General features: G+C 41.2%; 1 protein-coding gene across 4 annotated transcripts in view; it reads right to left on the reverse strand.

Annotated features, from left to right (window-relative positions):
• The window catches only part of SORCS1 (sortilin related VPS10 domain containing receptor 1), a 497958-nt gene that overhangs the window by 182779 nt on the left and 297674 nt on the right, over positions 1 to 17505 (reverse strand). For all 4 annotated transcript variants that reach the window (XM_047703168.1, XM_047703167.1, XM_047703165.1 and 1 more), the window contains exon 4: positions 4705 to 4863. In XM_047703168.1, the coding sequence (XP_047559124.1) occupies positions 4705 to 4863 (159 nt within the window). The remainder of the gene's footprint in view (positions 1 to 4704; positions 4864 to 17505) is intronic.

The following is a 17505-nucleotide window of genomic DNA, read 5'->3' on the forward strand; positions in this document are numbered from 1 at the left end:
CCACAGGCATGATGAGAGGAGGTACTTGCACAGGACCAGAGAAAAGGGGTCGGGGCGGCGGACCCCCACTGGCAGAGCTTCGCCAGCCTGGGTAAGCAGAGCAAGGGGGCCTCTCCTCCAGAGCTGCTCAGGACTGTTCATGTCCCTTTCAAAACCCTACAGATCCTCCCCTTTATAAACCGCTCCTGTGGGGCGACCCCTAATGGAGAGGCCATGAGCCCAGGGCCCCTCACGGTGGCCTGCAAAACGGAGGTATATGCATATTCTTACACTTTTCTCCCATTTTTTTTCTTTCAGTCACATCTGCGTTTTGTTTTCTCTCATTTCAAATGTTTCCCAACACATCATGTTTAGTGAGGTGTTTAAGGCAGACTGAGAGATGCCGTTGGAGGCAATGTTTTATAGCACAGTTTGTACACTAGTTTATTGCCAAATTAAAATAAAGATGTAATCTGGCAGGCTCAGCCTGCTGCTAAGCCTTCCTTGGGTGGTTTCCTGCACTGAGGCAAGAAAGTGAGAGGAAACTAGCAATGAAATGAAGAACGCGCGTTCTCTCTCTGTTTTCCAGTACCTGCTCGATTTCCAAATGCAAAGAAACAAAAAGAAGGCACAGGATGTTTGCTTTGCCTACTGCTTAATTAAAGAAATAAAAAATAAATAAACAAAGGAAAGCACAACTTGGGTGCTTCTACACTAAATGCCATGGATTCTTCGTAGTGTCCACAGTGACCGACTGCTATTCTGTAAGAATTCTAAGCGGTGTGACTTTATGGGATCAGTATCGCCCTGTCCATTTGACGTAAAATTTCCATAAGGTCTATAATGTTTATTTTTCTGGAAATTCCAAGGCTTTCCAAAAGCATGTCCTCACATAGACCTGTTAGAAGCCCAGGAGGCTAGTGGCTATGGCAATACCACAGAAGGCCCCAGACAAAGGCTACCTAAGTAGTACTTCTTTAGGACTTCAGAGGGATTAGGGTTCCTAACCTCCCTTCCCCTTCAAGAAAGCTTTTACCTCTTGGCAACTGCCTAGGAATTTCATACCACTGACAGGTGTGGGCCGGGGGAGTCCTGATTTTATGAATTCTGAGGCCATTTGTCCATATGCATTTCTCCTTGATTAAAAGCTGCTGATGTTGTTGTTGTTTTTTAAATCTGATTTGCTATGGAATTGATGGCCAGTAAAACTCTATCTTGGGCCAGAAAGGACAATCTGCTCAGCAATTTCTTTGAGTCCTTTAAAATGCTTTAAAATGCTCACATCAAAAAGCCTCCCCTGGGTACAGAGCCCATATGGGCTCCATCCAGCAAGCCAGAGACCCAGACTCTGTCCTTGGGGCCTTAAAAGTCTCCTGCAATGTGGGAGAGAAAAAGCCATGGCAGGGAAGTAAGGGGAAAGTACAGCTGGCAAAAGTGGGAGAGTATGTGCGAAAGAGGGCATGGATGCCTGAGAAGACAAGGCGGGTGGGACACCAGGAAAGAGGGAGGAGAGGAGGATTCCATTCGCAGGTGAGGCTGAAGGAGCTGTCACCTCAAGAAGACTCTTTCTAAGAGACAGCACCTTCTGCTTGGGGATTCTGTTCACCATACATTGGCACAGAAAAGCATCCAGCAGAGCAAGTCCTCGCGCTGAGGCGAGATCAGAGCTGGGAATTCTGCCACAGCAGCAAGAGCAGCTGTCACAGAAAAACTGATGAGCAATCCTTCCACGAAAGAATAAAAGTTCCCTTTTCCTGGGCAAATACAGTAGTGGGCCTGCTGGCACCAGCACAGGGCCCTCCTCCGTGCTCACTGCGGCATCTCATCCACGGTGAACGCTCCAGGATTCACGGGTGATTGCTGGCTATCATCTCCCTCTCACCTAACCCACCTGAGCGGCCCCAGACCCTCTCAACTTGACTTCCAGCCAAGTCATCTGACGGCGGCAGCCCATTCTCCTCCCAGCGAAAGCCCCGGTCCTCATTCTATGATTCAAGCCCTGAGACAAGGTGTACTCTATCCCCTACTCGTATTAGAGGGTTATCCACAATTTTTTTCCAGGATGATTCCCCCTTCATTCTTTCCTGGAAAAACAGAGAGTTCAACACAAAGGCAGGTTTCTGCCTCTCTACTAATCTCAAGATGTCACAATCAAGAATGAGAACCCTACCAAATTTCACATAAGCCTTCATTCCATTCACTGAACTTTGGCATGTGATGCTAATGAGTGGTATTTCCCTTTAGGAAAATTCACTAACTTCTCAGATCTGGCGTTTGTTAGCTACATACCAGAAGGACTGTCAAGGCTTCTTCCAGCTCTACAATGACAGAATTCATTGGGTTCATGGTCACAGAAGATACTTTTTGGTCCAGAACAGGACTATAGTGATAGCACCCTAATTAGTATTCTTGCTTTTGACCTCCTTATAACCACAGTTCATCCTAAAATTACTACCAAGTTAAACTTTGTAATCTATACCTCTGAACACACTATTCCACTATCCAAAATTTTCACAAGGCTCCTAATTATGAAAACAAGATTTATTCTGCCTTGCAGTCCAATAGTCAAAATAGTAAAAAACAATGAATATCAGATTCCACAAATATACCCAGAATTAACTTTACAAAATTTCCGTTTCAGCCAAATGGACACATTGACAACTGTGTAGACATGGTTTTTCTAACTTTGAATTATTATTTCTGACATTCCTCTTGTGTGAAGTATGACCCTCCAAACAGAAATATGACATATATTCCTCAAGGTCAAGGTGAAATCATTTCATTAAATCTCCATCTCCTGAACTCTGGGCTGACAATTTCATAGACTGCATCCAGCTACTTCAACTGGGTTTCTATTATGTGTGAATGAAGGCACTGACTCTTGGCCTCTGTTAGACTACTGGTGAACTCATGTGCATTTTTTATCTTCTCTTCCCACATGGACTGAAGGCTCCTTGATAAAGCTATTTGAGAGCAACACTGAACCATGATGAGCACCTAAACCAGACGTGGGGCCTAATATGTTGTTTTTTTTTCAATCTCATTGGATGCACACCTGTAAGCGTATTGATCCATGCAAACGTATTTTAAGCCAAAGAGCCAACACCAAGTACTGTGCACCAAGTTCCATGGCTGAGTTGGGGCCCCAACTCAGATGTCCTCACTCCCCCATGGTTGTCCACTTGGCCACGGTGATTGTGGGGAGCACTGTTGGAAGTGCTAAGGCATAAAGGGTTCTGTTTCTGGACATTTCCTCCAGCACAACTGTTTTAACTTAGGCAGGTAAATCTGGCCCTCACTGCACCTCAGGCATCAGAGGGAAAATTAACCAACTGACAAAGAAAATACAATAGCCTGGTGGATTAAATTACTACTCTCTCTGCTCTGAGCTGCTCAGCCTCACCTCTGGTAACTGCACCTCTTGGACCAGATGCATGGTGGCCTGACTCCAGGAATGGAATTGTACATTCTGCAATAGGGTAGGCAAGCTGCTTAGTGTTTTTTTTTTTAAACTAATTGTAAATCTTTTCTATTTTTAGGCTTAATGTGCATTTTTTTTTTTTTTTTGCAGTAAGGGCAGCATGAATAAAATTCCAATCCTGAGAATTTTAATTTGCTTCCTCCAAAATGCCCATGCCAGTAGAGACCTTGGAAAGTTGTTTCCACCATTCCCCTCCCCTCACATCTATATCTTCCCAACAGAAAAGAAAAAACAAAACCAAAAAAAAAAAGTAAAACAAAACAAAAAAACCCTTGAGTACCCTCCTCACTCATAGAAATCCAGTATTTCTTTAAATATATGTAATTTCTAGCACAAGATTCCTATAAAAATAATCTGCAAGATAGCTTCACTGAATCACACAGTTCACAAAGAGCATTCCACTTTTGCACCTATTTTCTGGATGGCTTTTATGGCTAGAGTCTGTTATTTGCCTGTGAAACTTCTATTTAATTATATTTGTTGTTGCTAGCCTTATATTCTATCTGAAAATGTTAAGTTTTTCTAAAAACAGGAGCTAAAGGTGTTTGCTAGTGTATCTGTAGTATAGAGTATGTAATATATTTTATAGTATGTATCCCATAAAACACATACACATATCTCATACACACACACACACACACACACACATGCACGCACCCATGCATAACCTCATTCAGCGCTTTCTTACAAAGTCGACTTCTCCTTCAATGCAATCACCAAAAGCAGACAAATCCTGACATTACTTGACTCTGAATAATATTATCTATGGACATTATTATTGCTTCTCTGGCCATTTCTCTCACTGTTTTGGCAAATCCCTAGTTAGTGCTCTTCGCCTTTTCAGGGTTGTCCTTCCCTATAAGGCTTTGAGAAAAGCTATGGGCCCTTTACCCAGAAAAACGGTCATATCTCCACATGCACAAAACAGTCTCAGATTCCAAAGGGGTTGGGAGCTCCTCACTGCCCAGCACATTTTTAAGTTACTGCCTGTCACAGTTAAGAACTGCTTTTCCACTATGTCTTCCTGAGTGTCAGGCTTTTGCCTTACATGCTGTTTCAGATGTAGACACAGCTCAAGCGAGCACCCTGAAATCCTCCTTGCTGCCCCTGACCCCCTGGCTCAGAGTTCAGGCTACTGCCCAAAACCAAAGCCACCACTGAGAGGAAATGCAGAGACAATTAGCTAGCGGCCTGTTCCCTGGAAAACCGTGCGCTGTTGTCTCCAGCAAGGTAATCACACTCACCTTCTGGTCTTGGCTGTATGCCAGAATCCAGTCCTCCTGCTTGGGATGGAAAAGCAAACTTTGGATGTAGAAGTTGAGCCGGTACTTTTGATAGGTGGCCCCCTCATCGGAGCTGATGAGTAAGCTGCTCTCGATCTCCGGGTCTGTGAGTAACATAATCTGCAGCCGGGCATTATGGGGGAGAGAAAACAACAAAAAGTTAAGCTTACAAATTTACAAAACTTAGCAACAAGTTAAAATTTTGGAAAGAGAGGAAAAAAGAACAAAGAACGTTTGGTCAAACAAGGACCTTGACTCTGTGAGTCTGTTCTCCTGGACCAATGCCACGAAACTATTTAAAAAAAAAAAAAAACAACAACTCGAAGAGGCAGACAAGGTGTAAGGAAGGAAGAAGACACAGAGGGGTGCATTTCAGTTCGTTCTACAGGGTTCCTTGTTTTGTTTTGTTTTTTCCCCCACGGTTATTTCCTTCATCTAAACTATGTCCCACTCTTCCTCTTACCTCGGCCCTCTTTCCTATTGTGCCTTGTCTACTTTCCATTTGGGGACATGAAAGATCAAGACTTGACATAGTCTGTTGTGGTTAAGGTGGAAAGAAACACAGCGTGGGCTCCACTGGTTTTTCTCTCTTACCATAAGCCCTCTTGTTCACATCAACACTAGCCCTGTATGTCATCCTACCTTTAGTCTGATTTCCTGAGCCTTGACTCAAAGGCTGGGCGTTCTAAAGCCTTCTCTGGAAATTGTATGAGGCCAGCTCTGTCACCTTTTAACCTATCTCATAATTTCCTTTTTTATTTTGCTTATCAGCGACATACTCCCTACTAGTACATTAACTCCATGATAATAGAGATATTGGATATTTCTCTTTTTCTGCCCCACAGGTATATTCCCCAAAGCTAGAGTAATACCCAGCATATTTTATAGACTCCATAAATATTTTCCAAATGAGTAAGTAAATAAATGAAGAGTTTTCGGAGTCGTCACATGGAAGTAGAAAGACACACAGAGCAGTCTGAGCAGGCATGAATGGGAGCGCCGTGGAAAGAATAGTGGGGCGTCCTGCTTGGTCTTCAGTCTACTGACCAAAGAATTTGCTTTACATGTGGACATGTTCACAGCTTCAGATGCTCAGTACTTTCTTTTCTTTTTCTTTTTCTTTTTTTAAGATTTTATTTACTTATTTGACAGAGAGAGAGATCAGAAGTAGGCAGAGAGGCAGGCAGAGAGAGAGAGAGGGAAGAAGGCTCCCTGCTGAGCAGAGAGCCCGATGAGGGGCTCGATCCCAGGACCCTGAGATCATGACCTGAGCTGAAGGCAGAGGCTTAACTCACTGAGCCACCCAGGCGCCCCTGCTCTGTACTTTCTTGTTAGGGAGGCTGACCACGGCCAGAGCGGTGGGGATCATCCACAACAGGACCATGATGGAGGAGCCGCCCTGAACACCGCTTTCTATTCTCTCATTTTATGCCTCCAGGAACGTGTGATAAAGTACCTCATTCCCGACTCTCCACAGGTCTGCTTTCCGTCAGTCAGAGTGTGCACCTAATATCTCCAGACAGGAGGCCTTAATGCTACCCACGGACTTCTTCCCCGGCGACTTATTAATTGGCACTTTCTGAGCTTGGTTCGGAGAAGCATGAAAGATGTGCTTAATGCGTGGCCGTATGAAGAGAAATCACTGCAGCCCGGGGTGTAAAGCTTCCCGGCTAAGGATGCGGCAGCTCCAGGAAAAGAGGAGAGGGAGGGGAAGGGAAGAAAAAAAAACTAGAGCCACATCAGAAAAGATCCGCATGCCAGACAAACACACAGAGCTTTCTCCGGCCTTGGGAGGCCATCGTATTGAAACCTCAAGAACAGTTCGTGTCAGCGTGGAGAGCGGTGTCCTGTCAACGCAAATGGCACATGAAGAGCGCGCGGCAGACGCACGAGGACTGAACTGCATTTATGTAACCCGGGATGGATTCGAGGTTCCTCGCCATTCCTTAACCTGCCCCTTCATGAAGGGGAGAGAGGGACGTGGTGGAGCAAGCGCAATCCTGGCTGTCAGGAGCCCTCGGGACGAGACGAGCAGCACACACAGAACTGGAGACAAATTGCCTCACCCCATGTTCCAGCGAGGCCACTGTCTACCAACCAAAAATTGTGACAAAGTTATGTAGGTGTCTCTGTCTCTCCACTGAACAGACAGTGTCCGCTCATCAGATGGCTGAGACAGGACCACCAGGTCATGTACAAAGTACAAACTCACATCCCTTCATTAAAATCTAGCAGGTGCATTCAGCAAGGACGTTCGGATGGCTCCTAAATTCCCAAGAGTACTTCCAGGTGATTTCACATTTATTGGCATATGAAAGCTGTCATTTTCTAAATAACAAATAAGTCACCAAGTGATCACATTGGTTTGTGTCTCCAACCACAATTAGCAACAATAGATAACAAACTTTGGGCACTATGGCGAGAAAGTCATTTCCACAATAATATGAAGTGGTTCAATTTTATAGAGCATCCTTGTCTCAGGCAAGGTGGTTTTTTTCCCCTCCTCTGATTTTTCTAGTTCCCTGTTAACCAAAATATGTTTTCCTTTCTTCCCATGAGCACAGCTTTCACCTCCTGCTTCTCCTGGCAGACTATTTCATCAAAATAAGAACAGTAGGCCCGCCGAATAGCCTCCAATCAGGCTGGTTTTCATGGGTCGTCTACAATATTTTTGATACTCATCTGTGCTCTAAGTCAGCAGACTATATGAGATCTTCTGCTTCCAGATAATACTAGATAAGGGAAGGCAGAATCACACACATATTTTCACACATATGGATACTCAATATTGAATAAACAAAATCCACGGCTCCCTTCATTTTTATTCTGAGTGCTGAAAACATGTAGACCAAAATCTCACCTTCCCTCTCTCACCTGAAACCCTCTCTCTGAAAATCTGACATTCTGGAAATGATGGAAGCTGTCAGGAAAGTCCCCCTGTCAGATTTATAGGTGGGTCTGAATTACACAAACCTTCCAGTGGTTCCTCTCTCAAACCTCTGCTCAAATCCACACAGAACAAACAGGTCAATCTGGATCCATTTTTATTTAGCCATTTTTTTATTGCAAACTTTGTAAGACGGCCAGCAGAATTCAAAATAAAAGAAAAATAAATTTGCTCATGACCCTATTCCTTCAACAAGTCAAACCACGTGTGTGCTTCCTTCTACTTTTTTATTCACATCTCTATATAATATCATGGATGTATTTTTTATTCCATTTAGTGTTATGACCCACATTCATTTCCAACTGAACCATAAACACACAAATGCATATACACACATAAATATGTACCATTGTGTACAATGCATTTCAATTACTTAATCACAGCCTTCAACATAATTGGGTAACAATCAGTGCAGTGGTTGAACGGCAAAGAGTACTTAAATTATTGACTGAATAAATGGAATTTTATTATTTCAGTCTTTAAATCAAATTCTTTAGTAACTTATTCCTAAATAAATTAGGTTTTTGTGTCCTTCTGAAGACTATTAAAAGTAAATAAGTTAACAATCTTTTTCTAAAGATTGTATTTATTTATGACAGGGAGAGATAGCGAGAGAGGGAACACAAGCAAGGGGAGCTGGAGAGGGAGGAGCAGTCTCCCCACTGAGCAGGGAGCCCAATATGGAGCTTGATTTCAGGACCCTGGGATCATGACCTGAGCAGACACCTAATGAATCAGCCACCCAGGCACCCCCATAAGCAAGATCTAAATAGAAAATGTTTAACCTCCGAAAAAAAAATTTTGAAAATAAATGTGATCCAATCTTTAGACATAAATGATGTCTTTTATAAAGTCCTATATTCTCAAGAAGGTATTCCTGGGAAATATTATCAAAATAGTACCTACAAGTTAGTGAATACTCCTCAAAAAATAACAGATTACATTTCTTAGACATGTTCAACGATGCCTGGTTTGCTGGTTTGCCTTGGCTCTCTGTCCCCTTCTGCTTTTTGTGTTTAGTCCTTTGCATTCTAGGATATGATCAGAAGGAGAGATTTTTTTATTTTTTTTTTAAAGATTGTATTTATTTAATTGACAGAGAGAGAGAACACAAGCAGGGAGAGTGGGAAAAGGAGAAGCGGCTTCCTGCCAAGCAGGGAGCCCAAGGAGGGGTTCAATCCCAGGACCCTGGGATCATGACCTGAACCCAAGGCAGATGCTTAACGACTAAGCCACCCAGGCGCCCGAAAAGGAGAGAATTTTAGGATGATGTTGTAAAAGGCACGAATCTAAACTCTGCACAATTCCTGTGAGCTCTCTAAGAAGAGGGGTCTTTGCCTGGCATAAAGCTTGGTCCACAGTAGGTCCATCCACCTTTGTAAATAACAACTGAATGAACAAATCAGTGAATGAGTGAGTTATCTTCATACCTGACTTTGGCTGAAAGCAGTCCACGAACCCCTGTGACATTGAGTCTGAGTCTTCTGGAACAAATCCCTGCTGTTGTACTTGGAGGCCAGGAGAGTTGAGACAAGGGGAAGAGTGTGTCTTTAACGGGAAAGTAATTATTCTCTGTTCAGATCAGCCCTTGAGTGATTAGAAGCAGTTTACTCATGCCTTGCAGGGTGTGCAGACACTGCACTGACTGCATCCGTAGATGAATTGTTTTCCATAGAAAGTCAATAATGGAGACACTGGCTCCCGCCATCCAACCCTAAGCAATCATTCATCATCCACTTTGGGAGAAGGAAGAAACTTTATTTGCTTTTCCTAGAGGTGACAAATGAACATGAAATGCAATTTATAGATTTAAAATGTCACTTCTCCCTTTTTTTGGTATTAGTCGTTCTGACAACCCAGTGTCATCAGAAATTAAATGCATCTTTACTCTCTGACTTGCTCCAGAGTCAACATATGGCTACATGATGTAATTCTACAAAAGGCTGCCCAGCAGCCTTCTTTCTGATCTTTCCAGGTGCCTACTGAGGACACCCCTCCCTAAGGAATAATACTCCTATTTAGTTTTCCAGATTCTTTTCCTAGATGTGTTGTTCTTGGAATTCTGCCATTTACCTCTTTAGACGTGGTGGGAGTTAATAAGGGGCAGCTTCACTACCTCCAAGAACATACCTCTTCCTACCATTCCTGTGGTCCTAAATCACAGAGTATTTATTTTATGTGTTCATTACTTGTTTGCTCATTTGTCTACCCCTTGTCATTCATGGACTAGAGGACTATAATCACGAAGAGGTAATATACTCGGGATATCTCTTGCTTTGCTTAAGGCTTAACTCGGATCCAGATACCTGTATCCCAGGTCCATAACAAGTACTTTCCATGATGATGAGGACGATGGCAAAGAAAAATAGCAGATGTAGCAACTGTGCACTCCAGTTATCTAACCACTGACTTCAAACCAGAATCCATATATAAACATTCTAAGAGGCTATTTGCAAACCTCTGGCTTTGATATTAAAAACAAATTAAGTGAAATTGAATCAGAGCAAGTAAATAATTTGCTGATCAATGTAGGTGGAAAAGCTATTTATTCCCAATGTGAGCTGAGCATTTATCCTTTCCAGAGGAGCGGAGGGTAAGGGCAATAAGGGATCATCAGTTGGCTACTGTTTGGATGACAGTATTGGGGGAAGCTATACAGGACCCTAGAATGACCTATGAAAAGAAAATCACTGGAGTACAAACAATAACAAGAAAAGAACAGGGATGTGATTAAATAGAAAAAAAAGTTCAGGTAAGTATAAACTGATGGAATCCGTAGAAAGGAGGACTCAGTGTGCAATCATGTGTCCTAAATCCCACTCCTGTCCTCCCCCCCAAACTCAATGAAGCTCATCTAATGCACAATCCATGTTCATTAACACAAAATTGGGTCATTCGATACCAAGAGACCACAAGAATGTTTGGGCAACAGACCATCTACTCTGAACCTGAAAGCTGATTCAATGGAATTGCAGGAAAATCTTGGCATTGTATTCTAAAGAGTTCATTGTATAAGCTTACTTTTAAACTTTTCTTATTTTTTTCCTTTTTTCACTTTTATTTTTATTTTATATTTTTTAAGATTTTATTTATTTATTTGACAGATCAAAAGTAGGCAGAGAGGCAGGCAGAGAGAGAGGAGGAAGCAGGCTCCCTGCTGAGCAGAGAACCCAATGCGGGGCTCGATCCCAGGACCCTGGGATCATGACCTGAGCAGAAGGCAGAGGCTTTAACCCACTGAGCCACCCAGGTGCCCCAATCTTTTTTTTTTTTTTTTTTTAAATACAGACCCAAAGGCTTTGACTTTTTAAGGAAGAAAAAGCATTTTCAGTAAGTATATATTACAATTTCAGTGTCTCACGTGTCTCTTACTAGCCCTGTCAGAAAACTCTACCTATTAATTATTACATAACAGTAAGCTATACTCCTTTTGCCCAACCCTTTCGAGCACACAGAAAAAGAGTGAGGTTCACCAGGAATGAGAGTGTATGGGTTACATTCCTTGGAAGACAATTCAAGAAAGAAAGCTTTAAAAAGATTTCTTAGGATGCCTGTGTGGCTCAGTCAGTTAAGGGTCCAACTCTTGGTTTGGGCGCAGGTCATGTTCTCAGGGTTGTAGGACTGAGATTTTGAGCATGGAGCCTGCTTAAGATCCTCTCTCTCTGCCCCCCAGCCCACAAAAACAAAGTTTCTTATTTCTCTTGGAACTACTGAACATAACCCTCTCCTTTGACTCAACTTAGAGAATCTCAAATTAAAAACTATCATTTCACAGTAAGTCCTTGCTTCCATTACTGTGGATGAAACTGACCCCATAAAGGAAATGTAGAAAGGCAGATATGGGAGGGTTGTATATGGATATGGATATGGCTATGGATGTGGATATGGATATGGGAGGGTTGATCTGTAGGGCTAAGCGTGGGGATCTTAAACTACAGACCTCTTTTCCCTCAAGAAGAGCCATGACCAAATCCTAAACCTGACCATAGTGAACATTGCTATGAATGTGTGTACTTCTTCAAAAAAGACAAAGAATGTGTGTTTAGTGAAGGTCATTCGTGTCAGGAGAAGAAGGAAAAACAAACTATAAATATATACTATAATCACAGTAAATAACACGGGGCCTGACTCCAAAGACAGATTGGAGTTTCACCTCTGCTATATATCAGTTACGTCACTTTGAAGAGCTAATAGCTCTCTGAATCTTTTCATGAGCAGATTTTCTCGTTGACAGTAGTGATCCTATAAAAAAGTTTACATTTAGGGGCGCCTGGGTGACTCAGTGGGTTAAAGCCTCTGCCTTCGGCTCAGGTCATGATCCCAACGTCCTGGGATCGAGCCCCGCATTGGGCTCTCTGCTCAGCGGGGAGCCTGCTTACCCGCCTCTCTCTGCCTGCCTCTCTGCCTGCTTGTGATGTCTGTCAAATAAATAAATAAAATCTTAAAAAAAAAAAAGTTCACATTTACTGAGCATGTGTTCTGTACCAAACACTCTACTAAACCATTAAAATATTACTTCATTAAACTGCTTAAACATACTTCAGGTAGCTATTATATTTGGCAAATGAGGAAATGAGGCTTAGAGAAATGAGGTGATTAGTTCAAGGTCACACAGCTAGTGGGTGCTAAAGCTATCCATGGCATACACTGTATGGGTTTATGCATAGATTACAAAAGATCATCTGTGTGAAAGCAATGCTAAGTTTTGTATTAATGTTATTATTAATCACAAAAAATAGCACATTTAGTACAACATGTTTTGCAAAAATGTGATAGTTGAGTTCAAGAGAAAGGAAGGGGAGGAAGGAATGGGGAGAGAAAGGGTGAGAGAGAGAGAGACTGTATTGCAAATATATCATAAAAATATAGATGGGAAAAGCAGGTTGGCAGTAAGGAATTAAGAGCTAGGTAATGGAGACTCTCCATAACAAAATGACTGGTAAGATACTCCTAAAGAAATAAAGATAATTTTTTGGCTTTAAAAAAAATTTTGCCTTTAAATATAAATCTTTGAAATCAAAATACCCAGATCTGCTTCAGACTCAGATTTTCCACAATGGCCCAGGCCTTCTCTTCCTCACCCTTCTAGCATCTGTCCTTCAGAAGACTATTTTTTGTTTGTTTGTTTGCTTTGTTTTAAGATTTTATTTTATTTTTTTTATTTGACAGAGAGAGAGAGAGAGAGAGAATGGGAGGGGCAGAGGGAGAAGCAGTCTCCCCTCCGAGCAAGGAGACCAATGCGGGGCTCAATCCCAGGACCCTGGGATCATGACCGGAGCCAAAAGCAGATGCTTAACCGACTGAGCCAACCAGGCACCACCAGAAGACTGTTTTTAAGCTTTATCCTAAGTATAGGTTACAAAAATATGACAGAAATGCGCAAACAGCTCTGACTTAGTAATAGCACAGGTAGGGAAACAAACATTTCCTCACAAGAGACTTCTCCAAGAAATTTATGCTAAAACCAGTAAGAATCATTCCAGTGTAACTGGTTTTTTAGGAAACATCATATAACTAAATGGCATCTAAAAAAGTCACTTTGCCAGAGAAAAAATGATTGTCATCCCAAGGGGATAGCAGGGAATATGGTATATTCGTTAATGCTTAGCACTGTATCATCTGGCTTTTTAAAAATGGCATTTTAGAGGACGAGAATGGTGGACAAATTTGACAAACATTTTTATTCTTGCAGCCACTATGGAGACTGATTAGACCTTGAGGATATCTGAGCTTCCTTAAAAATCCCAACATTATCCCACAGCCTCTGCTCAAACTCAATCAGAACACACTTCCATGGGCGGTACAGGTCCCAGAGTAACTTCTCTCTTAAATCCCCAAAGATCTATAAATGCCAAAATGTTACATCATTTTAAAATATTAGCTGCTATCAGAAGGAGCAGCAATGCTGGGAGAGGCGGACATTCATCTTCTTTGCTCATGGGAAACTTTACAAGAAAAGATGTTCATTTAATGATAAGAAATCTCTTTATTCCACCAGAAATGATAAAGGAGAAGGGGTAGGGAGGAAGAGAGAGCAAGAAAGAGACGCTATCGGTATATTTTAACATTGATTTAGGTGAGGGACACACCGTTTTTGGTTAAATCTCTAAGTTGTGCGTTTGATTTTCGAGTTTGAATAAATGTCAAGTTGAAAGTCAAGAGAATGCAAAGAAGAGCCCACAGGAATGAATCTATTCTAAAAATTAGTGAACAGAATGTGCCCACATTCTTGATTCCTTGCTTTCCTTTTCATACATCCTGACAAGTATGTTTTAGTTTTACTTACTTATATTAAAGCTTCATGGTGAATGGGCAAATATACCAGGATAGATTGGGGGAGATTAATGAAGTCTCAGCCACACGAGACCTTGCTAATGCATTTGGCTATTAAAGCTTTCCTGAGAAGACTGTGGAGACCACCAGGGGTTTCTCTCCTACAGGCTTTGCAGATTAGTGAAGTGAGAATCGCCTCTGCAGCTCCACTGCCAAGCTCCCAGGAAGATGGCGCTGAAGGGGAACATTCAAGAAGAAGACCCTCCTGTTAACAAGGAGATCTGTTTCATGTAAATTTTTTTCTTAGTTCTTCAATTATTTAATGACAGACACTGATCATTTCAAGTTGTTTTTGAGAGGCAGAAAAGGGTGAGTGTGCTTAATCGACATGCCCCTGAGTATAATTATATTATCTGCTGCTTTTCCTCTATACTTTCTTCCTTTCCTTCAGTCAGAGCAGGTGAGAGCACATGATACAGTAGTATGGTAATTTAAGAAGATGATTTTTTTTTTCATGACTGCATTTTTCATGATTGCATTTTCTAGGCAGTTCTATATCTTAGACTAATTCCATCTCAAAATACGTATCTCAGGGGCGCCTGGGTGGCTCAGTGGGTTAAGCCTCTGCCTTCGGCTCGGGTTATGATCTCAGGATCCTGGGATCGAGTCCCGCATTGGGCTCTCTGCTTAGCAGGGAGCCTGCTTCCTCCTCTGTCTCTCTCTCTCTCTCTCTCTGCTTGCCTCTCTGCCTGCTTGTGATCTCTGTCAAATAAATAAATAAAATCTTAAAAAAAAAAAAGAAAAAACATCACCTTAAAAAAATACGTATCTCATAAACAGCAGAACTGATACAATACATTAAAGAGAAAAGGACCTCTGTCCCACTTACTTACTGCTGTGTAACAAACTACCTCAGAACAGTGGTCTAAGACAACTATTTATTTTGCTCATGGTTTTGTGGGTCAGGAATTCGGAAGAGCTCAGCTGGGGAGTTAGTTTCAAATCCATGTGATGTCAGCTATGGGGCTGGAACTGGAGGTTCTTCTTCCAAGATGGCTTCTTCACTGATGTATCTGGCCTTAGCCTCTCTCTCTCTTTCTACACAGAAGGGCATTCTCTCCATATGGCTTGAAACTCACAAAGAATTGCAATTTTGTGATTCTTGGATTTTGTAATTGGTGGCTGACTTCCTCAAAGTGTGAGCATCCCAAGAGCAAATATTTCAAGAAACTCAAGTGTAAGCTGCAATGTTTCTTATGACCTGGCTTCACAGGTCCCAGGACATCCATTTTACCACATTCCGTTGGATAAACAAATCACCAGTTCTAGGCGAAGTGTAAAGGGAGGGGAAAAGTAGACTCTACCTCTTAAGGGAGGAAGAACAATATACACGCATACAAAAGGGTGGCGAGAATTGGTGGCAGCCATCTTGGAGATACACGATGACAATGATTTTCTGTACAATTTGTTACTTACAATTAAAAGAAGGAGAATATGATAAAAAGTTTGTTGTTATTATTATAGTCAGAATAAGTAGCAAAGTTTTCTGATCTAGCATATTTGACATACACATGACTTGAATTGTCAGATTTTTCATTGGGTTTCAGCTACCTTGAACTTTCTGAGGGCTGTGTATTTCTAAACTGATATCAATTCAAGGTGAATATTTATTGAAGACCAAATGATTTTTATTGTTAGTCAGTCACAAAGACATCAAAAGACCCAAGGTCAAGAAATTCCAGGCTGTGGATTTTTAGGGGGCATAAAATACCCAGATTAAATTACAGAAGGATAAATGTGTTTAATGTCCATTAAAGTGTGTATAACTAAGTCTTTTTCAAGGGAGGCTATATCTAGGTATTACAATCCCATCATTTAATTAAGGATCTGATACTTTTAAAAAAATGAGATTCTTAAGAGCAAAGAGTCCTTGTATCTTTATGCTCACAGCAAAAGCACTGGTATCAATTACAATATAACCTAGCAACTGAAAGCAGAATACTTACTGTTCTCTTAGGTCTTTAAAAAAAAAAAAAAAAAAAAAAAAAAAACACCTGACTTTTAGGTAACCTTGGACCAACAAAAATAACAAAAGGCAATTTGGGTCTGAGGGTGAATGGTCATATGGTAAATGTGTCCCAGAAACATATGGAAATATCAATTTTTATCATGGTGCAGACCTGTATAAAACCATCCAAAATTTTTATGTTTTTTTTTTTAATTTTATATGTATCCTGCTGCATAACTCGATTCCTACTGATACCATGCCAACCCTATAAAACACTCATCTGCTCCAAGTTACTACCAACAGGGAATCCACGCTTTAAGAAAATAACCACAAAATCAGCTCTCTTGACTTTGGTGGTATTTCATAGCACCCCAATTCAAAAGGAACAAAAGGGTTCTTTAAAAAAAAAAAAAAGTGTTCAGGGGTTGCCTGGGTGGCTCAGTTAAGCATCTGCCTTCAGCTCAGGTCATGATGTCAGGGTCCCGGAATCAAGCCCAGTGTCAGGCTTCCTGCTCGGTGGGGAATCTCCTTCTCCCTCTCCCTCTGCCCCCCAATCCACTCAAGCACTTGCTCTCTCTCTCTTTCTTGCAAATAAATAAAATCTTTTTTTTTAAAGCTTTCAAAAAGAAAAAAATTTTGCACCTCTGCAAACAACATGATCTTTTATGTATCTGCGCTGATATCATTTATGAGTCTTGTCATCACAAGTGCTCAGAAGTTAGCACCCTTAACAATTAGACTGATTCTTAATCAAAGTGCTATCATACAATCCAATTATAAAAGTGCCATTCTATTTTGTGACTGTACAAAAGCATTTTTAGACTGAGATTCATATATATGATGAGTCAAATCCACTGATAAGGATAGAATCATTTACAAACTGGTTGATGTTGATTTAGGAGCTGCTTTGACCGTATGATAAGTCATAGTTTAGCTCTCTCAAAATTGAACCCTAGATAGGGTGAACATATGTCAGATTTTGTCTGGGACAGTCCTGTATTATCATAAATATTATTCCTTACACTCAAAATGTATGGTTTTGGCAGTAAATTCAAAGTCATTCTTTATCTGAAGTCATTTCTTTATCGGAAACACTCAGAAAAAGTACTACAAATGTAGGTAACTGGGCAAATTAAAAACAAAACAAACAAGAAATAGTGATTACATTTAATGAAAGAACAATAAAATCTTCAAACCACGAATAGACCCACAGTTTCCCTAACAGAATATACAAGGTAATATTGACCTCTCTCTGAACCCCAGGGTCATGAAAATATATCTCAATTAATTCATGTTACTATGATATAGTAACATTTTCTGGAACTACTGACCCGTGCTAAGCTCTCCACTGAACATGAAATAGTTCTCTGAGGTCAGATCATTCTTCTTATCCCATCCCCAGCCTTTCTACTATCAGACAGGCTCCTGCTGATTTAATGGAAACCTCTCTTCCACCTTCAATCTAAATAATTCTCTCGATGAAGAATTTTATTAAATTAGGAACACATGTCCAAAGTAAAACCTTTCTTAGAAC

The sequence above is a fragment of the Lutra lutra genome, chromosome 14 (genome assembly GCF_902655055.1).
Source record: "Lutra lutra chromosome 14, mLutLut1.2, whole genome shotgun sequence".
NCBI lineage: Eukaryota > Metazoa > Chordata > Mammalia > Carnivora > Mustelidae > Lutra > Lutra lutra.